This window comes from Dreissena polymorpha, chromosome 16 (assembly GCF_020536995.1).
Source record: "Dreissena polymorpha isolate Duluth1 chromosome 16, UMN_Dpol_1.0, whole genome shotgun sequence".
NCBI classification, from domain to species: domain Eukaryota; kingdom Metazoa; phylum Mollusca; class Bivalvia; order Myida; family Dreissenidae; genus Dreissena; species Dreissena polymorpha.
In genome coordinates, this window is record NC_068370.1 from 14,314,720 (window position 1) to 14,339,554 (window position 24,835).

Sequence of the window (24,835 nt, forward strand, 5' to 3'; positions counted from 1 at the left end):
ACAAAATTGTTTTGTTACCGATATAAAAAATAACAAAAACAAATCCTTAACTTATTTATTTGTTTATAAAGTTACAACAAAACATCCAGATGATACATTTGGTTATAATAACGAGTTCACCTTATATGTGAAAACCCAACAAACGAGTAAAGTTAGCGATTATAATTAAACGCATACGTACAGGGCTTTTAAACTAACATGTTTGATAATATTGATAATATATACCACTTTATAATTCGTTACAAATAATGTCTATAACGGAAATATTTGACATTATAGCTATTACTTAAACTTCTTACTCAGAAATGAGAAGACATATGGACATATTAGATGAATAAATGTTATAATGAGTAATCAGTGTAAAATAAAAAATATGGCAAGTTAATGTGACTGCGAAATAAAATAATGAAAACACAAACAAATACAAAACACAAGTTGATACACAACTACTAAAGAGAATATGTTTAGTCTTCTAAAAAATGATTGAAACGTCACATTACTCACACAATATGAAATCATATTGACTTTATCTACAATATATTATAATTATGCAGGAAGTTGTCTTTATCAAACGTGTACGTTGTAATGCTTAGTTTCTAACGACACCGGAGGTTTCGACATAGTCATGTTCCACCACCTTGACGATGTTTTGGCCTCGTCACCACCAGAGTTTAGATGACTGTAAACGTTGTCTGAAGACTCAGCTTTTTCATCCCTAAATGCTTTGTTAGTGTAATCGTAATCGTCGTTGTCCCCTCGAACGTCATCAATTCCGGCGTATTCGTCATTCGCGTGTATCTCTTGATAAGTATGATTCATCATAGGGGCACATGGAGTTTGATAGAAACCGGTTTCATTGCACTTAAAATTCGCAGTATCGTTGTCAATATCGGCATATTCATCAATGTCCTTCGTGCAACCACGTGTATTCTTATTGTACAAATATGCCTCTGGGCTTTGGGAGTTCTCATTTGTTTTGGATTCAATCTTTGCTAAGGATATACGGTTGCTGTCATCTGTGTTTTCCAATTGTAAACCTTTTGTTATGGCGAAGCACAATTTCCCTCTATAAAATAAGTGCATAACGTGTAACAATGACATCGTCAGTAGGACGGTAATGCCAAGTGAACGTGATTATTATTATGACTTGTTAATTATACAACTTTGAAGATTAAATGTATTAATTTTGTATACTATGTTTGAAACAAAATATGTAAACATCTTGAAATGAATAGACGTTTAAACAATATTAACACGTTCAATATCGAATGTAAATGAGCGTGAATTATATCCTTTTTTATTGTTTGGATTTTTATTGACTTACTTGTTTCTGAGCACAATAACGATCACAAGAGCTGAACTTAGAACAACTGCAACCGTTACTGCAGACGCTATTACTGTAGTTGAGGACTCTACAATTAACAAAATATAATAATGATTTTTAATTTGGTATACGTAATTTTTTTAAACAAATGTAGTACAATAGTAGATTCGGACGTGTGCTTTGTATCATCGGTGTATTTATAATCGCATTAAATGCAAAAGTTAACGTTTATATTAAATAATTATGAATGAATAAAAATGAAACCAAAATCGTCACAAAAGGTTGTGTATTCGATTGTTTTTAAATCCCACCTTGTGATGACTTCTTTGATGATGTGTCAGATTGACCGCTAGTTGATGGCGTTGTGACTTTGGCTGGGTTGTTGAAGCAGTAAACGATTTGATATTTCAATTACAATTCAAGAAGATAACGATTTGCTTGAAGTTAACGTGTTATCTTTTAGGCAAATAATCTGATGGTTATCATGTAAAATGATGTTTAAAACGTTAAATTGTTCACACCATACCTTGTTATCATTTACTATAGTGAGATCGTCTCTGTACACAATTTACTATTGTATATCAACTGATTAGCAGGCGAGTTGCAATCCAATGTATCGTCTTTGTACCTTTTTTTGTAAAAAACTACTTTAAAGGATCTTTTAAGTTGTTGTTCTTTCTTTTTTATTATATGCTATTATTTGATAGTTCTTTGTGCTCGTGATGGCATACATTAATGCAACTTTTTCACATGCTTCATGTATAACTCATAATTAAAAGCAAGATGTTTTTCATCTATACTTTCTCTTGCTTGTTCAGCAATTATAGCAGACTTGATTCGAATCTTACATATAGTAATATATTATTACTTCTATTAAAAGAATTGTCTGTTTTATCAAATATAAGAATTAACTCATACCGCCAATGGTCTGGGTACAATAACTTTTAAAATGGTCTGCCACTGCATCGTTAGTATAATTAATATCCATGCGGTAGTTTATTGGTTAATTTGTTTTGCAAAATAAACCATGTATTAGGTAAGTTTTGATAACAAAAATGACATTTGAAATCGCAAAAATGGGTAATTTATAGCATATTTGAAGTCTACTACCTATGAAATTTAAATGGAATTATTTTTTCCACCACATATTATGTTTCAACATGCATATTTTATATTCCAAACTATTCAATGAACTGGTCCCGCTTACAATTTTTTACAAAAATACGGAAATGTCAAATAAGATAACATACATAAAATGGACCTTACATAAATGTTTATTATAAGTAAGCATGCAATAAAATTATAACGCCCATTTTAAATTTTATTTGCAATAACCCTGAAGGTCACAGAAACTGATACCTCAGTGATATCTGCTAATGCACATCTCAAATTTACATGTGTAATTGAAAATCTATCATCACTTACTTGTAGATTTACTACCAAAACATAAAATCTGTTTTGTCGCCACCGATGATTCGTTTGCAAACATAATCTGTTTTGATTCATGTTTAATGTAAGCAAACATTTTTGGTCCTTTTCTTGAAGTCCCTATGGTATATAACATATTGCAAGTAAACACGTTAGCTTAAGGTAAATAACCTCATGACCAATTGATTTTCGTAAGGGCAATGCAATTACATGTATCTACAGAAAACTAGATGAAAGAATGTTGTTAAGAATGCATTATTCGATTTATTGTTAAACTGACACTGGTAGTGTTAAAAAGAGTATTAAGTCAAACAATGTTGCCATTTTAAAATCCGGTATGTTTGTTTTGATAAACAGTACACATTTGTAACAAGTTAATAATTAACCATATAATCAGTTCTTTAAAACTGTTTATGGGCATGGTCTGTTTGCAGGAGGAACATTCAAAGATTCAACGATTTCGCACTCGCTCGATTCTATACAATTGTTGCTAAACAATTAAATTTAGTCGATTGTTTTCTTCCAATTTACATTTCGATATAAGGATAGTTTTAACGCATTTAAATACTATTAATGGAATTGTTTTGTTATTTTGAACGTACTTGTTTTAAATATCAGTCTACGATCATAAGGGCTGTCAATAACAACTAGATTAGTTTGTTAAGCTGATCTGCTTTTTTTACAATAGCAAGATTAGCAGCTTAAACATAAAATACACTTGTTACTGGGCCCAAAGCAAGTATATAAGAAACATGCAAGCCATACCATTTCCTGGATGAAGAGTCCACTCACGACGAATGTTTGTGAATGTCATATTGTTGAACGGACGACTGCCTTTGAACCCTACCGCAGATGACGGAAATGATCTATTGTTGGCGCAATAATCATTAGCAGTATTCCACGCAGAGAAGCTTATCCCGGAAACGAATGGTTGTGCTGATTCTAAAGTAAATGCTCAATTTCTAATCAAAAGAAAACAACTACACTTTAAGACCATAAACAGTATAATTATGTCCAAATACACTTTACAAGAACATACTGTGTTCTATAATTGAGTTTTGAATTACAAATATACATTTCTTGCGTGTACCCTTCAGCTATCGCAAGTTTGTCGGTCTCACCGACTGTCATTTCACAAATATATTCATTTTTCATTCACCTTAAAAATACCTTAAAAGGGGTTAGTTTACATGGACGCTCCAGATGGACATACCTTATTGAGAGACGCGATTGGAAACAAACCACCACTATGCACTGCATTTACCTGTATTTATTTACCCATGTTAACATTAATACTTAACAAAATTGGGTATTTTCGTTTCACAACTTTAAATGTGTTTTACATAGTTGTACGTTTATTATACTTTGCGTTAAATAATGGAAGCTTAAAATTCATAAAAAAAATATAGCCAAAATATGACTATTGTGCCCAACCAAAATTTCAAACATTATATCATTGAATCGTTCTCGGAGCGTTTCTACATTTGTTATTTAAGACTTGTTTACACTGTGATTCGGTCAATAAACATACTTTACTAGTAAAACGTGTATCTTTGTAATTACAGTTAGTTTATTGTGTGCCGAACTTGTGTCATAGAGCTTCAACTGTTCCTGTCGATGTTCATACAACACTGTCAAAAAAGTGTACCACTCAAGTAATACATTTAAATACTTGTAAAAACACTGTTGTAGAATAGCAAGTGGATATAAAATAAGTATGCTTTACCATTTTGTCTACACCATACACCACGTGTATTGCTAGTGTAAGTATCTGAACAATGCACCCAAGCGGATGCGTTCGGGTTGGAGGTAGATACTTTGCATAAGTAATTGAAATCATCTGTTCTTTCTTCGGAAGTAGTATCTATAATAATAATAACAATACTAAATAAAAGTAATAATAATAATAATAATAGTAATAATAAATAATAATAAAAATAATAAGTATGATAATAACAACAAAAAAAAGTTTGTATTAATAAAATTATGTTTGTTAAATATTCAAGCAAGATATTGACATATCAATAGCTATGTTATTACACTATTCAAAAACATGAACATATGTATTAAAAAAAATACCGGGTAAAACGCTATACACAGCCCTTCTCGTGTCCTTGCCACAAATGATATCACCACAAGATATGCATATGTTGTTAATCAGATAATACGTCAGTGTGTTTATGCACACACATGTCATCTGTAAAAGTAAAATTATACTAAAAGGTTGTAGCTATTTTAATAATTAGCACCGCTTCATTCCTGCTGAGACAAACCATATGTTGATATAACATTTTATTAAGAAATGTCGGTAAACATCACCAGTAGTACGTCGATAAACTGAACTACGTGCAAATAATTCGAACTGAATCCAAAAATGTAATATGACGTTGAAACATAGGTACACGTTTTGCTTCTTTTCCGTGCGTTTACATTATTATAGTTCTAATATATATAAAAGGAATGACCGAAACTCTTTAATATATTCGAGTTTTCTTAAATACAGAATATAAACTCTGTTGGTGAAATACACACTGTTTCGAAAATGTGCTATCATGTTTCACTTTTGTCACCTATATGTATAAGTATTAATCTAAGCTGTTACAAAGTAATTGTATAAACTGTCTGAAAGATAATTCAAACCTGCATTATTTGATTCCACATGGATTGTTTTAATAAATGTTTACTTGCAATGTATTTAATTATGGATAACAATGAAGGTTTAAAAAAGGTAGAGTGGAAAACGACAAATAAAAAAAAAGTTGTACGTTAATCGCCTAAAATGAATTACTATCCATATTTATTTATATGGTTACACAAAAATAACAATGCCATATAAGTTTGGTCTATTTAAGCAAGACATTAAGCAAATTAACACAGTAGAATGTCTGAAAAATAAGTGCGAGCATTTATCAAATGTAAAACGTTAAGTGATCAATGCGCATAAAACATTGACATTTGTTCTCTTTGTACATTATTAAGTACACTCATGATCTTTATCCAATCTACTAACACTTTCTGTTGTTTGACCAGAGTGTTATAACTACAAAATATAATTTTATAGTAAGCGGAATTTTAAATGTAAACAATACCATCAATATTTTTTTTAAATAAAAAATGTTTTTACACTTTTTGACATAAATGTTTTGTCTTTCGATTGTATCATTATTTTTAAGTTAAATTGATCGACGTATTTGGTTGCCAAACTGAAGCTAGGATTTTTGCCTATACTGGTTTTTATTTATATAAAACAACTAGGATAATGCACGAGTTCATTCCGAAACGTTATTGTACATCATTGGAAAATCGCATAAAGCCAAACTTGATTGTCTCGTTTGTGCCCTACAAAAGAAAAAAGTAATGTATGCCCGCGCGGAGCCTGAACACTCTGAATGTTTTGTAATAAATTCGTTTCGCAACATACACGTCACAGTATGAGGTTTGTGTGTGAGGTACCTGTGACCCTGGTATTAATGTAATGGACGATTACGCAAGTATCATGCAGAAATAAAGTTTGAACGTTAAACATTGCTGCTTGTTTGTAAACGTTCCGTCTTTGCATCAAGCTTTCAATATTACCTTTAGAGGGTCAGAGTTCAGACTAGTCGCACCGATAAGCCCAATATGGGTTCCTCCGCAGAGATGATGACATTGGGCCAGACTGTAAACTGTGTACGTTATATTGCCAGTATTATTCATTCCGCAACCTTTTAGAAAATACAAAAACAATGCGTATTTAAATGGGAAATACAGACCTCACGTATAGATTGGTGGAAAGCAAGTACGATATATATTTATTCCAAAACTATAGTTGTCAGTACGCTGTTTATACACAATTTCTTTTCATTAAGATGATTTGATAAGTAAATTCAAATTATGCGCACAATATTATGCATAAACTACCAAAGAAAATACAAATAAAACAGTATTTTATAACAGTACATTACCGTGTTGGGTAAAGACCTATTTAAATACTTTTCAAATAGTCATGCTTAAAATGACGTCTTTAGCTTGCAAAGTCCTTAACTAAAACGATGATGTCTCAATGGAAATGCATGAGATAAATTAAAACATAATCGTCTTGCAGACAACGGAATAATCTACTATAATAATACAATAATTTAGTGGTCACATATTTCAAAATAAATATTCATTTGAAAAAAAAAATTAAACCATAAATCATAAACATTTTACCTTCGAACTCAAACTCTGTAAATGCCTTGAAATATCCGATCCAAACACCAGCCTCAGGAATATCTCCGTCAATCTCGATGGTATCGTTGAGTTCAAGAACACCACTGCCTTTATACTGATATTTTGGTTGTGCATGCTCACAGTACGTACCAGCAGCTTGCCACGTCTCACTCGTCGAAGAAATATAATAGCCCGATCCTTAAATAAAGTGCATAAAACACGTTGAGTTTCTTTCATATGAAATTAACAAACACATTAACCTGTATTTTCTGATGAAGTTTTTTGCATTAAATGATTGAGTTTGATATGACAGGTAAAATCTTTTAAGGTACAAATAACACGGTTATAAGTGCAGCATACCGACACTATACAAGTCATGAAATTTTCGAAGCCAAAGAACATCATCAAAAACAAAAAAAACAACAACAACACAATCGTACCACTGAGCATTTTCAAGACAATTTTTACATGAAAGTTGCGAACCTACGAGCGACAATTGCAGTTGGTTATTTAAAGATCAAGGTCATATTTTAAGGTCGAATGTTAAGCAAATATACATTTTGGGGTTTCCGTGGTAATTCTTCTACATGCATTGAATGATTTATAAATAACATGAAAGAAACATTAACCTTTATCAATCCATGAGTTATATACAAACCGCACGGATACTTTCAGGCCAAGGCCATACCTCAAGGTAAAAGGTAAAAAAATATATCATTTTCATGCTAACCTATGGCTATACATTCCTGATATAGTTAATAAGATACAAAATATTATGGCTATAAATAATATAACCAATTGTGATTAAGACTGAATTAAAAATAAATTTTGTCTGTCACATCCACATATCTAATTGTTGAAGTTGTACCAACAATTAATTTATTTGGAGTGAATTATCTTCACAAAAGTATGTATCTGACAAAATAAAAAAAAAACATCTGCTGCGGATCTACCCTGCAAAATACTCGGTTCACATTGAGGTTTCAGAACAAAATATGTTCCATAAATTCCCCTAAGGAAGAAAGAGCAAAGACCATAGCAGCCAGCGGTTTATCTGTTAATATTGCATTCTTTGTTTTAATGTTATTGAATGGATTCGTTTGTTACTTGGCACCTGGTTGGGCTGAGTACATGTTTGCTAGAGTATATTGTTAGCATTATTCTAGATATGGGATTGTAAAACGTCTTTAAATTAAATTGAATTGTGATTTTTGTATATATTAACTGTTAATTGGCATGTAAATGATATTTAAGTCAATCATGTAATAACATGTGCTAAATGTGAAAATTAATTCATACAAGAAAGACGCGCAGGTAAATACACAAGTAAGCCGATTAATTCGTTTGATGACTGTTATTATAAAAATTAAAGTTAACTAAGTTTATAATTAATATCCACGATCATGTTCCCTAACGCCTAAAGTCATTTAACATTTGTCCAAAGGTGACATAAGCAATATGTTCAATAAGTGCTCAGATTTTCACCAATGTGCCTTCTATTCATGGTCTGATATATGCCGTCATGCATTAGTAAGCACAAAAAAGCAAATTGAAAAAAAAAATTGCAGCACGCTATCAGAAAACGCATTGGACTCTGTTTTGCTATTTAACTATCGATGACACTATAATTATTTGCCATAAACGGTTTCCAATCTACCGAAGAAAACTACAAAAACAACAGGGTATTTGCCTGTGTACATGCCGGTAGACATGTTTGTTTCATATGTAATGTAACTGGTATGTAAGCACACACGTCATTGATCTATTTAAGAACGGTAAAACACCTTATTTGTTCAGAAAAATACACCTTAAATATCTGGTATTGTACTATTGAACTTCTTGCCTTCTCCTAAAAATAAATAAATACATATTTTAACAAAAAAACAACACTTTTCTTTTATGAATAAAAATGCTTACTTGGTAAGTACATGCGCGTTTACCTGATCTTTACCTTCGTATATTGCTATGGTACACAGAATATTTAAAATATGAAATCTTAACACGGATGTTTTGTTGGCGGTTTCAAATTTTTAAGTCTAGTAATTTTAGAGCGCAAACGATCTTAAATATGTAAATAATACTGCATGTTTGGGTCATGGTACAAACATTACAACTGTTTTAAAGTATGTTTCTCTTTAAAAATGTTAAATGAGTAGTTTAAATAGGAACAACCCAGCTGAGTATTGTCAATGACTAACATCGTTTGAGGTAGAATATTTTTTATAGAGAAGCTATGATTAGTGCTCGTATTTCTGCATCATATAGATCTGTATCATATAGATCTGCATCATATAGATTGATTTCATTTGCAAGATTTTCAGCCCCTTTCAAAATTGAAGTGAATCAATTTAGTTTAATACTGAAAATGTATGCAATTTTATGTATCTTAGAAACATCTTATTCGACCGGTCGCTGAACTTTGTTTGTGCGTTACTTATTACTTAAAAAGCGCATAAGAAATTAACAAGTGGAAAAATAACATAAATCTGCACGTATTTTGTTTGATTAATTCTCTTCGTCGCATGATACTAGCTGACACAATAGGAATAACTATCTTTATACTGCTTCTGGAGTTTCAACATGAGTAATACTATATGCATGTGCCTTCTGAATGCGGTATATTTAATCCCCATACATATATGCAAAGTTGTCATATATAATTCATCTACCGTAACGGCAGTTAGCAGTTAAGAACTTGTTTAATAGATTATTTGATTGTTATGCTTTTGGTCTTTACGTACAACGCGAACTTGATCGTTTAATAACTTATACAACACATATAACCGATTCATAGTGTAAAGTTACATGATTTACTGACACATGGACACTTAACATGTTTTTAAAGTATTTGACACACGTTACACGTTTTTGGAAAGTTTTCATTTTCTGTCTGTGAAGGAATTAACTGAGATCGCTTTAAATTAGTACTACACTGCCAGACTTGGAAATATTTGAAAATGATTAACACATACAACCAATGTATGCAATGTTACATTTTCGAAACATATTTACAGATTCCGTCTGTCTACGCGTATATGATTTTTTATTACATCTGGGCCACATGTTTGGTTAGCTATCAAACAACTTTATACACCCGATGCTTTGCATTTGTTCGGTTTCGAACTAAAACATAAATCTAAATTGTGGCCTTATACACACGTTCTGAGTCATGAAGTCCGTGTGTTGTCTGTCTTAAAAGTTTCTAATTAAATTCAATGTCAATTATATAATTGTTCTTTTACAGTACTCACTTAGAGACAAAACATAAAATTATTGGTGTTAAGCAAAAAAAAAAGATAACGAGATTGCGATTGAACATTTTCGAATTTTGAATTATGATGGTTATCTTCCTTTAACACCAAACAATTCAAGCTTATGGTCATAAATGTATGTAATGAAAAGTAGTTTGTGAATATCCTCTCTTCGAACACGTCTACTAATTGTAGTGCTGGAAAATAAGACAATTTACTATTCACGAGGTCACCATTTGACCGTACATGTTTAAAGTGTTAGTATTAACACTTGGTATGTATCAAATGCTAGCAAAGATAGTGATCAATATTGTTAGGATAAACAATGTACAACATAAATTCTTACCTTTAGCAATCAAACATAAATATAAGCATACGATCACATAAATTCGTTTACCAAATGCCATCATCACTTAATATTTACATGCCGATTTCATCTCCCCATCCTAAAATACCGATTAACCCGAGTGTAATAAAATCTTAAACACGGAAGTTGTGTTCGTTGTGTAGGCCCTTGTGCAGCCATGCATTTTCGTTCAGAATTTTTACATAAGCGGACGTGTGGCTGTTCAGCAAATAATGACATTTCTGGACTGCTGTCTTGCGAAATTTGAAACAAATTACGTTAGAGTAATGAAACTGTAGAAGCATATTAACCTGCATGTGAATTCATTTCAAACGGTGTTCATATCTAATTCACTTCGAATTGGACATAAACTGAATTTCGATAAAGTTTTAACAAAAGGAAGTGACATTTTATAACTTGTGTCTCGCGTAACTCGAACAATTCTGTTGTAAGAGTGATGACGCTTTGAAGGTATATTATTATGCATGTGAATTGGTTGGTTGTATTTTTTCATAAGTGGAGTTATGTTTCAAGCGAATAAAAAAACATTGTTAACCTAATTCGCAAATATCTCGAAACACATGTGGTTAGCGTGTGGCTTTGATATTACTTAGTAAACAGAACATTTTGAATAAAAAATAATCAAATTATAACGAAAATCAACTTTTCTAAAAAATTCACTATAATTATATACATATGTTTATGTGTATTCAACTCAAAGTGACCCGATCCAAGACCGAAATCTTTACGGAGTAAAGGGCATTTTCCCTGCAATGTTCGGAACCATAATTCAATAAAAAGTATGACACAACATTCTTACCGTTCTTGCCGTTGAGTTATGCATCAAAACTAACTGTCCAGCGCTGTTTGAAACCTTTGTTCACATACATTTCATCTGGCCAATATTTCAAACAAACGAGTGATTTCATTGGCCCAACGCAAATATGTGTCTTTACTCCTGAAGATTTCATACTTGAATCGGGTCTGATCGATGACAAGTAGGTCATAATAGTTGTGTATCGTGTTATTTCTTAAAATTTGACCCATCATTTGTACAAATATAACAAGATATGTAGATTTGTAGAAAGGAAATTAATTTCTGAGTTGAATAAGACCAAGTTCAGGGACTTAAGGACAGTATTATGATAATGTGATTTTTTAAATGAATCAACACCCGCTTTCGAGGTTTCGTCCAATCAATATCGGTCAACAATGTATTAGAAATAACGCCTTTCACAGGGTATATAAGCACACACGATCTGTTATAGAACAGTAAAATACTTCATTCTTTCAGCACACTACACAGACCAATATAGTATTGTACTATACAATGTTTTACCTTCTCCTACAAATTAATAAATTAATATTTTGAACTAAACTATTTGTTTATAAATCACAATAATTGTCCGCGCTTGTTTACATAATCTAAACAGTCGCGTGTTGAGGTACACCGTATATATACAATATGAAACATGAACAAGAAAGGTTTGTTTGCGAATTAACATGCTGAATTCAAGTAAGTTCAGTGCGCAAAAGATTTAACATATGCTAATAATACTGCTAAATGGCGTGATCATGATGCAAACATTATTACTGCTGTAATGTCTGTATCTCTATACAAATGTTAGATGAGAAGTTTGAATAGGAACAACTCAGGTTACTATTGTAACTGGCTAAACTTGTTTAATGTTGATATATATATATATATATATATATATATATATATATATATATATATATATATATATATATATATATATATATATATATATTCGTCCAATCAATATCGGTAAACCTTGTATGAGAAATAACGCCTTTCACAATAAGTTCGTAAAAACAAAACACCTTTTGGTCTTCGTTACATTTAATTCGTATATCAGTTTAAAATGAAACTTTCAAAACATATATAAATTTCAAACTGATTCAAAGAATACACAAATATACCAATTATTTTAATTGTAAGCTAGCTTCCCATTTAAATCTCTACTATTCGCTGAACATTGCTACTACTCTGTATTTAATGTATAGGCAAGGGCATTAAACTAGCTGTTTGTTTCTGAAATTGTTTTTATGTACGGTTAATAAATATACTGATTTTATAGTTTGAAAAACATGCCTGCTATATACGAAGGGTTGGGTTACAAACAATAATCGTTAATATGGAATATATTTACATTATTGCTTCTGGATATATGATTGAAAGTATACTTGAACAAAGGAATGGTTCTGTTGATGAGCTCAGTATATATCCAGTAAAATAGTTCCACTACTGTTTTTACATTGCAAAATAACAGTGTATTAACAGCTAGATTTAATTTTTAAGAAACATATAATCATTAAGCATATAATATTACATATGTTTATTTTACTTACTACAGATTTTGTTAATATATATCTATAAATTGGATAATACTAGAACAATAATTAACGTCATGTGACTTAACGTAATAATTGAACCTGACAGGACATTTAAGCGCATGCACAGAGACAACGCTATCATATGGCTTTGTATTCAGAAATACTTTTAAATATGGCCTAGAAAATGTATTACACGTTCGTGTTCTATTATATACAAGATATGCGAGTTTGTTCTGGTCTTGGGAGCAACGATAGCGCATCTGACTTCATTTCGGAAGGTTGCATGTTAGAATAACGTCTAGGTCGAGGGGAATGTGCCCATGTCTTATGCTTTTGTCTATGTAGTTAAATTATTATAGGCTCGGTTATAACTTTTGCTTCGAATGTAGCACACAACAAAAACAGTTTTAGATTACAGCGATGATGAAATGTTCTCGAACAACAACACTTTTGTGTTTGTACCTCACATAGTAAGAAAACGGATAGAGCACGTAACCTTCTAATATGCATAAGATGCGCTGCCGTCGTGCAAACATTATTAGAACAACATTCCAGGAACTGTATGAATTAATAGTATGCAACGAACACAAAATCCCGCAATGAGGTGTTGCGGCTTGAAGCGATTCCTAATAAATCTACAAATATACATGTATATCCGTTCGTAACTTAATCAAATCTACATGAGTTTTATTATCATGTTTGCACTAGTTGTAATCATATTTTGACGTAAATATCGAATTACTACGATTACAAGGGGGCGTATCAAGAAATGGAATGACGAAGACGTGTCCCATTTCCCCGGAAAAGAGTCAGGGCCCTTATCTGACCTAAGCGCTAGATAGATCAGGAATGTATTGTGGGTTTTCGACTTTAAGAGAAGCCGCCCTACTTGAAGTGTAACTACAATTGATAAAACCTTCACAATTATACATTGTTCGGAATTCCCTGAAGGAAATTAACCGTTTCCTGGATCATTTTAACAAAAGAAATGCCCCGGGTGAGGATCGAACTCACGACCTTCAGATTATGAGACTGACGCGCTGCCTGCTGCGCTACCGAGGCATATTTGTCTCCTTCGGACGTTGCTTTAATTGTTTTAATTTTTTGTTGACAAGTTCCCTCAGAGCCATCTTTACAACGGGCACGATTGTGGACGGATGGCTTTTCGTCACATTGCTGCTTAAGACGCGTTAATCTTACAACCGACACGAGGAGATGGCGCTACATCCCATTTCCGCATTGGACGCGTCTTACCGTATGTCATTTACCTGCATTAAAACGGCAACATGTTTCAAGCAGATTTACCAATTAAAAAATTGAAACCTATTAAATAACATCAATTTATAATCCAATATAATCCAATGTGCAGTAAGAGTTTCAACTAATTGTGATTAACGCTATGTGACTGTCATATAATTTATTGATTTAGCACACATATTTTTGGTCGACTTGCTGTTAAAAATACAAATGTATTTGAACACGTGAATGTAGTAAACTAAAATAATTTCTATGTACATGGTCTGCTTAAATGACTTAAACGGACAGACAGCTGTCTCTGAGTAGTACTGTGAAGAATAGAAATATGCAAATACAGGTCAAACTGAAAAAAAAACAGGTTATACATTTCCAATCATAAAACAATATATAGTGAAAAATCGCGTCATAATTAGTTATTATTGGGTTATCTGAATCGTTAAACTCCTCAGCTAAGCACATGATTATATATGACTTATCTTATCGTTGATTTATTGTTGTTTATGGTAGATAGACCTAAGAGTAAACATTTGTTGAACTCGGTATTGAACAAAAATGGGTTATTTGATCAGTTTATTTGTTCAAATTTGTGAAAATAATAGCATTGAGCGCAACAGATTTTCAATGTAATTCTGAAAACAAAAAGAAATCGTCAGTAAATAGAGCATTTATGATTCATCTAGCAATTGAAATGTGTGTCCCTTGCACGGATTACTGCAAAAACCTTTCATTTACATAACCTAAATGATTGCAGTTTATTGAAATGTGTATCCCTTGCACGGATTACTGCAAAAACCTTTCATTTACATTACCAAAATGATTACAGTTTAACAAATGTATTCACTTAACACAATATTTAACATACGTGAACCTGAAATGACTCGAACACGCAACCTTGTGACATTGAGTCAGACGCGCTTCCGTTTTTGCCTCCCAGAGTCGACACAACATAACGTTGTAAACATTTTATATATTGTTTGACAAACACCGCTTCGACGCTTGTATATGACATTTAACAAAATATAGCTTTATATTAAGCGTTTATGTAAAACAACTGTCTCTTCCGTGAATGTCCCTTTGTCGCTGTTTAGTTTTAAGAACTGTTTTAACGACAATGTCGTTAGTTAACATAAGAAGTGTCAACTGGATATTTGATATTATACTTTATAAATGCCCTGGATCACATAAAGAAATTACTGTAAAATTATGAAAACAGAAAAAGATGTTTAATTATTTTGCACAACTCACCATCAATGACATCTATCTTCCTATGACATTTCAAATAAATAGCCATACTATCTGTTTCGTTTTAAAGTTAAAATCTCTTGAACCTTTCGAAATATGCTCCGGAAACCATTTATGAGCAAAAAGTGACGCGAGAAAATAACTCAAACTAAGTGGAGCAAGATTTATAGTAGTAGTAGTAGTAGTAGTAGTTGTAGTAGTAGTAGTAGTAGTAGTAGTAGTAGTAGTAGTAGTAGTAGTAGTAGTAGTAGTAGTAGTAGTAGTAGTAGTAGTAGTAGTAGTAGTAGTAGTAGTAGTAGTAGTAGTAGTAGTAGTAGTAGTAGTAGTAGTAGTTGTAGTAGTAGTAGTAGTAGTTGTAGTAGTAGTAGTAGTAGTAGTAGTAGTAGTAGTAGTAGTAGTAGTAGTAGTAGTAGTAGTAGTAGTAGTAGTAGTAGTAGTAGTAGTAGTAGTAGAAGTAGTAGTAGTAGTAGTAGTAGAAGAAGAAGTAGTATAAGTAGTAGTAGCAGTAGTAGTAGTAGTAGTAGTAGTAGTTGTAGTAGTAGTCGTAGTAGTAGTAGTAGTAGAAGTAGTAGTATTAGTAGTAGTGGTAGTAGTAGAAGTAGTAGTAGTAGTAGTAGAAGTAGTAGTAGTAGTAGTAGTAGTAGTAGTAGTAGTAGTAGTAGTAGTAGTAGTAGTAGTAGTAGTAGTAACAGCAGCAACAACAACAGCAGCAGCAGTAGTAGTAGCAGTATTAGTAGCACTAATAGTAGTACGTTATGTTATATTAGAGCCTTGCCTTCTTTGACCAGCTATATATATGCGTACAGAATATTTACACATATTACGCAAAATTTGATTGGCTTACTAACTCGGGATCTCGAGATAGCGAAAATTTTCTTCTCTTTTGTTTAATGCACTCTGCTTTTATTTACTGCACCGCTCTTTTTTAATTGTACGCCGCTTTTATTCAGTTTTGCACTCCTCTTTTTTCTATCTCGTGGCCACGACATAGCTAACTCGTGGCCACGAGATAAAATCAAAGTACTGACAGTACTGGTGTGACGATGCTTTTGAACAGGATTGATATGACAGCATCTATTTAAGTTTATCTACATCACCACAATTGTGTATGTGAGAACGAACATTTTGGGTAGGAAAAAAATGGGTACGAAAATTTTGGGTACAACAATTATGCGAAAAAAAATTAAGTACGTAAAAAGATTTTGTTACGAAAAAAATTTGGGAAGAAAAAAAATGGGTACGAAAAAAAAAATGGTAACGAGCAGAAATTTGGGTACGAAAAAAAATTTGGGTAAGAAAAAGATTGGGTACGAAAAATGTAGGGTACGAAAAAAAATTTGGGGGTACGGGGAAGTAGTACCCGTGGGGAACTTGATCCTTTCAGCGAAACTGGGAGGCGGGTTACATTCTCGATCAAATATAACAAGAGATATCTTTAAAAAGGTATTCGACGTGTATTTTCTGTACCAATTATCTTAAAAAAACTGTCTGTTACAGTAAAACGTTTGTGGGTTATAACATTACGTTTCAGCATATAAATTCAAAACTTGACATGCTCTTTAATTACACAATGCTCTTTAATTTCACATGTATATCATACCAAACTTCATATTTCGTTGTTTCCTTTTAATGATGCTATGTGTGCGGACGTGATTTCACAATCCCATGTGCATGAACATATACTTTTTCTCTTTTGATTATTGTTCTTTTTCTCTTATTCAATAAGCTTAGGCATGTTTGTTCGTTAAGTACGGCAATTATTTCATGATGATTCCCGATCGAAAGTGGGTATGAGCACATAGTCGTAAGAGCACTTGAATACGTGAGTTAGCCCATGAAAACATGGTAAGGTTAACTAATCTCCGCGATATGACCTAATATGTGTTTAAAACAGCAAACAATATCCAACAAACAAGTGAATTGTCAAACATAGTATGTGCACTGATGTGGCTCTGTAATTTATGTTTGGAAAGTTTATAAAATATGCAAAATGAGAAAGCACGCAGAAGAGCGAGTATCACAGATATGATACGGCTATTATGCTGTTTATATACCATAGTCGCTACAACGTTTACAAATGACAGGTTCGAAATAATTCGTTTTCTTTACACCCATGATCGCGTTGAAAGTTAATTATACACGTTTTAATTCGCAATTTATTTACTGAATCACGACAAATGTCAAATACAATACAGAAAATGCATAGTTGTTTCATTGATCTATAAACATATAATGGATTGAATATAACTGATTTAAAATTAACGTTTTTAAACTATTATTAAATATTTTCCCAGAATATGCTGTCCTATTTATAGCTGAGCTTCCTATACCTTTATCAATGATAATCAGCGAGGTATGCCGATTAGAAAAATCGAGCTATCTCAATCGGACTGGCTCGGTCTTTTACATAGGTTGCCATTGTGAAGAATTTTTTCATGGTATGATAACTTAGACGATGCTTCGCAGCATCGTCAAAAAGAGGAGAGAAATTTAAAAAAAGAGAAGCACCGCTCTTTTTTTAATTGTACGCCGCTTTTATTTAGTTTTGCATTCCTCTTTTTTCTATCTCGTGGCCACGACATAGCTAACTCGTGGCCACGAGATAGAAAAAAGAGGAGAGCAATTTAAGAAAAGAGAAGTGAATGTTACCTCTATGCCACCGTATTTAGCTAATGGCTAGCTTATTTTTTTCCAAACAAAGCCTTAGACTGCTTGATCTCTATTTGAATTGTTCGTGAAACTTAAAATGTCTTACGGTGCGAGGTGGGGTTGTAAATAATTGCGTTTAAATGTTATAAAGAAGTATCAAAAGAAAATATACTCTTATACCAATATTTATTAGAAATTAATTCTAGAGGACTTCGAAATGCAGTTACTATAATACATATATATGCATATGATCTACGAATTTACACAGGAAGAAGTGGTGGTCAACAGGTCGAACGTTACAAAGGCCTATGTCAAATTGAAAATAGCAACCATAATAAAGCGATATTAATTATAAAACTGTTGTTTTCCTATATTCAATAGATTGCCCTATAAGGTAAAGGTAAATTCATTTAATTTTGTAACAGGGTATATTTCATCCCTTCGTGAAATAGCCCTTAGGCGGTTAGGACGAAGTACATTATATGTTTGTGTTTTAGTCAAAATTAAGAAACAACTTCATACAACTTTACGTTAAGAGAAATATTGCTTTCAAGGCTGGGCTGGATCTATGATATAAGACCCATTGTTTGCCAGTCTAGAGTCATTTAGTTGCTGGGTCATTGCTAGAACGTTATCAGACGCCATTTCAATCTTACATTTTTAAATAGTGCAGGCTAGAAAAAATAAAACTTCGATGAATTTTATGTTCGTTTTCAAATTAGATTCATCGCGGAAATCAATGTAAATAATAAAAAAAGTCACAAATTGGTACTCCTTTACTTATTTTTGTTATTGCGTAGGTTTCAGATTGAAAAAAAAAGTTATACATTACTTATTTAGGTGTTAAGAACTATGTGTTTTCAAAAACCCAAAACGGCAATAATCGTTAGGCACTTTTTGTGGGCATGCTACGAAACAATTATACAGCACATAGTGTGAATGAAATAATACGCTGACAAACAGCGAGTGTAAATGTGATTTCAAATACATGTAGTGTTATCATGAAACCGCGCAAGATTGCAACTACAACTACTGTTATAATCAAATATGTTTATTTAATGTTCGTGCTATTTTCATCACGATTTCAGGCATATCGAGTTTTATGAGATAGCAGAATTGCGCACCAATTGTTTATGATTTATAATACTAAACAGTCCCGTGTCATAATACGTGTAAGAGGGTATAATTTCACTTATTAATACTTTCATACCTCTAAATCCATAAAGGAAGTCATGCACATTCACGCTAATGATAAATGATTTTAAAACTGCATTATGAATATCTGTAAAGTGAGTTTCACACTTCACAAATACAATTATCATTATTTCACATATTATCATTCATTCACATTTGAATGCATTCGTTCTTAAATTAAAACTAGCACAGTATCGTCATTGTCTCTTTGCAGTTTTAACTCTTTTAATTAGAAATAAAACGAACAAAGACATGATTTATTATATGATGAAACATATCATAAAATAAATAATGTCGAAGTATCTTAGAACTGATTATGACTGTCCGCCATTTGAACTTTTAAATCAACCAATCATAGCCTTTGTGAAGTTAAGCAATGAAATAATTAGATTTAGTATCGAATTAAAAGTTGCAGTTACAAATATATGTTCATTTAGGATATTTGATAGCCATCAAATGATATATTCGCCAGATATGAGACCTTACAAATGATATATCTCCAGATGTGAGACCTAAAAAATGATATGTTCTCGTGATTTTGACAGCATATACATTAAAGGACGAACTTATTTATTTATGTATTTATTTATGTGATGCAATTGAAACGAAATTGCGTCCATTTGCTTTATGGATAGTTATATACTGAATACTGGTCAAGTGATAATTTATCTAATGTATCTAATTCCGGTGATGTTTCTCCATTAGCTGTTATGCTTGATATGCTTTTCTTCAATGTTTGAAAAAAATAATAGAAAAGGCAAATAATCAAATCTGTGAATAGGTCCGTTTAACCTGATGAAATAATGATACTTGATTCCACAACGTACACCATTTCGCAGCCACGCGATCTGTACCCGCCTGATTGTTCGTTGCTATTAGGTACTTGTCTCGTTCGTGCTTCCCACCCTAAGCGCAGTTGAAAACTGATGCTTCTCGCATGAACCCTATTTGACATATATTTCATTTCACATCTTTTTGCATCATCCGATGACTATTTAAAACAGGAGAAAGAATGAAAAGCCACCGCCTGCACTACATCACTGAATGTGTTTTATGTATTTATGTTTAAATGGGTATAAATACTGGTTGTCGTAAATAGCTTCGCATTATCATCGGGATAAACTATGAATGTTTTAGCCCAAATATGTCCTTTATTTGTAATAAAAAGACTTAAAATGCAATAGAAAATAAATAAAAAATGGAAAACCGACTATATATATTATACAAAGGCTCTCCGAACAATTTGAGTTCAATTAAAACTGTAATTCAAGTATCATATATGTTCGATAATGATAACACTTTTTTATTATAATCTACTAATATATTTATCGGATCTAAAACACTCGGTTTATGTTGGCAAATATCATCACCAACATTGATGACTTGTAAGCAAAGAGTGTTACTGTGAAATTGTTAATCTAAGTTTTATTAACTCAATAACCGTATACACATTGTACACAATATGAAGAACAAACACATCAAAATATGTTAGCATATTTTTAATCGAAATGTCTTTCTTCCTCACATGCACACGAGCCGTTTGCATGCAATTTCATCGTTCAAAGAAAATATTGAAGTATTGATAACTAATGCAATGTTAAGAAAACAATATAAGAAAAAAGTGCAACAACAATAACAATACTGCCTTTGCAAACTTAAAAGACTAAGACGGAAAGCTGGACCTTCTGATTGGTCTTAAAGTATCTGATGAATGCAATACTACGCTGTGCTGCAAATACAGTTTTGTTTATGTTCAATGCGTATGTATGATAATGCCGTTTCAATCATTAAACCGGTTACAACATTTAAAAAACTATGAATATATTATGATTAAATGTACATTTATTTAATTTACTTTTTCTGCAATTTTATACTCAAACAATAGCATGTCTATCATGATTATAACGCACTTGCCTCTTTATGGGGCACTTGTTACAGCTGCCTACAACTCTTAAGTGAGAACATGCGAGGTCTCATAAGGCATTAATAACATTGTACAACTATGAGACTGAATTTGACCCTTTAGCTGAAACATGTGAAAAATAGAAATATTCGACGAGTCATAGTACTTGGATTCCGATTTCCCACCGTATCAAACCTCAGGCACAGAAGGATCACTTCGAATTAATCATACACATGAATTAATGCCGAGCTAAGCATTCACGCAATATATCGTTGACGTTAGACTGACCTGCAAGCAAGTGACGCAGAATAGGCGCATCTTCACATAGACGCCTCAGAGTTCGTCTATACCGTAAAAAAAGACCCTATAATCAATGCCGGAGTCCCACAAGGCTCAGTGGTAGGACCACTTCTATTTTAGTTCATGTTGATGATATGTCTTGATCATCTAAAATCATCGACCGCCTTTTTGATGACGACAATTCACTCGATGTTACATCCAATGACATTGCTTAATAATGCTTGTGTTTGATATTTGTACAATCTTGTAATGAAGTTGCAAAAGAATAAGCCATTTGTTGATAACCTCAAATCAATCCGGAATTATCGGGCGAGGTCGTCATCTAATGTTGTAAAAACGTTTGACCTAACCATTTTCATTTTTCACAAAATTCAACAGCTTCTATAATTATGTCATGATCCTACTTTAACTCAAATTTCTTTACTTGTATACATATATGTATTAATAAATGTATTTGAAAAAGTAATTACAGAGTATCATCATCATCATCATCATCATCATCATCACATCATCATCATCATCATCATCATCATCATCATCATCATCATCATCATCATCATCATCATCATCATCATCATCATCATCAGCAGCAGCAGCAGCAGCAGCAGCATAAGTTACAGTGATGTGGAGTTTGTACTTGATGATGCTATGTTCTGAAATCTTCAAAAATATAATGGAATATTATTGATACTTGTTTTAACTTTATTTCATCGTGTCTCAGAAGTTGATATACTGTTTCTAGGGTAAAAATTTACCAAGAAATAATTTGATTGCAATTAAATCAATTTTTTATTTATTTTGATTGCTTTAAAAAATCTTGGACATGATTTCCTTCTAGGTGATTATGTTGGAGTTTCGTTATTCCCGATATATAATACAAATACAATAGTGTGCGTCCACATTTGACGACATGACATGACATAAACGCTCGAAAATGTGCGTATGTGTAACGAGTTATAGTACATATATAAATGAAATCGCCCATACGTTGGACTGAAACCCACGACCCAGATTATGAGTCTCGTGGTCTACCGACTAGGCTAGCCGGGCTGATTTTGTCAACATTTAACGTCATAATTTTGAATGACACCACTGGGAAACATCAGAAAGGTCACACCATACCTAATATTTTTTTTATATACTTTAATGTATAGGCGACAACTTTAAGCAAACATAATAACACTATTTTGTGCAAAGAGACCCCCATAACAAGACCTTTTATAAAAGGGCACTCTAAGCTGACTCGCTTTAGCAATACAAAGATATACCATGTTCAAAAGAAAGAAGGAACTCGACACAAATCAAAGTCGACTGTTTGTGAACCTTTTTTTAGGCCGTTTTCTTGTTAAATGTAACTAGTTGCAGCGCAATGTTTTACTTTAGTATCTAACATAATCAGATTTCATTGGTCTAGCAAACATCTTTGTTTGTCCTATCAATATCTCCAAAACATAAGACCAGAAGAACTGTATTAAGTGTAAACATGCCTTGGAGCAAAATATGTTATTTTATTTAGAAAGTAACCCGACATGACTCGCTTATTTCGTTTAATGTCAACAGAAGAAATATTGGCATGCATGAATTCATCGCTTATAGGTAATTGTTCATTATACATCTAGATCCTAAATTTAAAACTATGCTGAATTTCAGATCACCGTACTTATATAAGATGCATGTGTTTTTCATGCGTTTTAAAGGAATGATACACACTATTGAATATCTAAATATAATAATAATTGCATCATTAGAAAACGTGTTTTCTATAACAAAATACTATCGCCCAACGTAGGGCTCGAACGCATGTAACCCGAGATTAAGAATATAGTGCTCTACCGATTGCGTTAGCCGGCAGCTTTATGTCATCATTTGACGTCATCATTTTGAACCATTCCGGCTAATATAGCATGACACGCGTGTAGGACATGGCTTTCCGTTAATATAGCTGACAAGCGTGTAGGACATGGCTTTCCGGTAATATAGCATGACAAGCGTGTAGGACATGGCTTTACAGTAATATAGTATGACAAGCGTGTAGGTTAAGGCTTTCATGTAGTGTAGCATGTCCAGTGTGGGAACGGCATTAAGGTAATATAGCATGATCAGCGTGTGCGAAACGGCTTTCCGGTAATATAGCATGACGAGCGTGTATGACAGGGCTTTCAGGTAATATATCATGACCATTGTGTAGGGCGTGGTTTGCCGTTAATAGATCGTGACCAACGTGTGAGATAGGACTTTCAGGTAATATATCATAACCAGCGTGTAGGGCGGGGCTTTCAGGTAATATAGCATGGTCAGCGTGTTTGACAGGATTTAAGCCAATAAAGCTTGGCAAGCGTGTATGAAGTGGCTTTCGGGTATTTAAGCATGACAAGCGTGTAAGACATGGCTCTCCGGTAATGTGTATGACAGGGCTTCATGTAATATAGCATGATCAGTGTGTGGGACAGGGCTTATAGGTACATGTACATATAATCAAGCGTAAAACTATTTATTGGATCAATGTATTATTTGTACCTTCCTGCTAGAAAATGTTGTATTTGTGTTCCTATATTCGACTAAATCATATAAAAGATCACTTGGTTAATAGGATTAAAGTAAGGATGCACGTATTTGCCAAGCATAATATTAATCAATTTAAAACTTAAAACAAATATTTTAAATTACAAAATCATTTAAATGCATGCGTTTACTTTAACGCTTTATATAAAAAGAATGCATCTTATTTGAATCAACAAAGCAAAGCAAAATAAATTATGAAGCATTAAAAACATGTATACTCTGGTAGTCCCCTTAACATACTAATTTCTTGTTAAACCATCGGCTCCGTTTTAAGCAGTGCAAATGCACAACCAACACAATTAATCAAAGTCATCAATGAAAATTAACAAACATATACATGTGCATTGACTTGACCTACTAGCAGTACTTTGCCACAACAACAGAACTGTAACCTCGTATCATTTTGCGACGACATGACTTGTAGTAAAACCTGTATCAGAGCCACATTTAAGCTTGGCAACAAGTTTAAAATATATAATGAATTTTTGCACAAAACCGCTGATTGCAAGTCCATTTATAATTTAAAAAACGTATCTAACGTAATTAGATATTCTGTTAGTAATACACATCTGTAACTACTTATTTGTACAAATACAGCATGGCGATAACGTCGATCATATGCCATTCATATATATCTTCGTGGGATCGGTCATGACCTTTTAAGGCGATGTGTTCCTCTTGTTTAGGCACCCTCGCTTGTTCATGGTCCTCCACAGTGTAAGGAAATCGAGGCTTATCACCATTACAAGTATGGTCAACATGACAACCACTGCTACCCGTCCTATGGACGCCGAGGATACACGAGAGTCCTGTCTGCTTTCTTTCTTTGA

General features: G+C 32.7%; 1 protein-coding gene, 1 long non-coding RNA gene and 1 other non-coding gene across 3 annotated transcripts; 1 reads left to right on the forward strand and 2 right to left on the reverse strand.

The window, feature by feature from the left end:
• Positions 1-41: 41 nt before the first annotated feature.
• Positions 42-10,657, reverse strand: LOC127861586 (uncharacterized). The gene is made up of 10 exons (XM_052400195.1): positions 10,541-10,657; positions 6,944-7,141; positions 6,329-6,456; positions 4,832-4,949; positions 4,479-4,616; positions 3,518-3,694; positions 2,750-2,872; positions 1,636-1,698; positions 1,325-1,412; positions 42-1,066 (listed from the first exon to the last, which is right to left on the reverse strand). The coding sequence occupies exons 1-10, from the start codon at positions 10,602-10,604 to the stop codon at positions 568-570; spliced, it is 1,596 nt and encodes a 531-aa protein (XP_052256155.1). The 5' UTR covers positions 10,605-10,657; the 3' UTR covers positions 42-567.
• A 248-nt stretch (positions 10,658-10,905) lies between these two features.
• LOC127862582 (uncharacterized) lies at positions 10,906-24,829 on the forward strand. Its single transcript, XR_008040688.1, has 3 exons — positions 10,906-11,011; positions 14,014-14,153; positions 24,692-24,829. It is a non-coding gene; the product is annotated as an uncharacterized LOC127862582 (long non-coding RNA).
• On the reverse strand, positions 13,888-13,960 carry Trnam-cau (transfer RNA methionine (anticodon CAU)). Its single transcript has one exon. It is a non-coding gene; the product is annotated as a tRNA-Met (tRNA).
• Positions 24,830-24,835: the final 6 nt, after the last annotated feature.

Coding starts and splice junctions, on each gene's coding strand:
- LOC127861586 (XM_052400195.1), bottom strand. CDS start 10,604: ATGATGGCATTTGGTAAACGAATTTATGTGATCGTATGCTTATATTTA. Junction 3,695..4,478: donor TGTATGGTGTAGACAAAATG/GTAAAGCATACT, acceptor CATTTACTTTAG/AATCAGCACAACCATTCGTT. Junction 1,413..1,635: donor ATCAAAGAAGTCATCACAAG/GTGGGATTTAAA, acceptor TGTTAATTGTAG/AGTCCTCAACTACAGTAATA.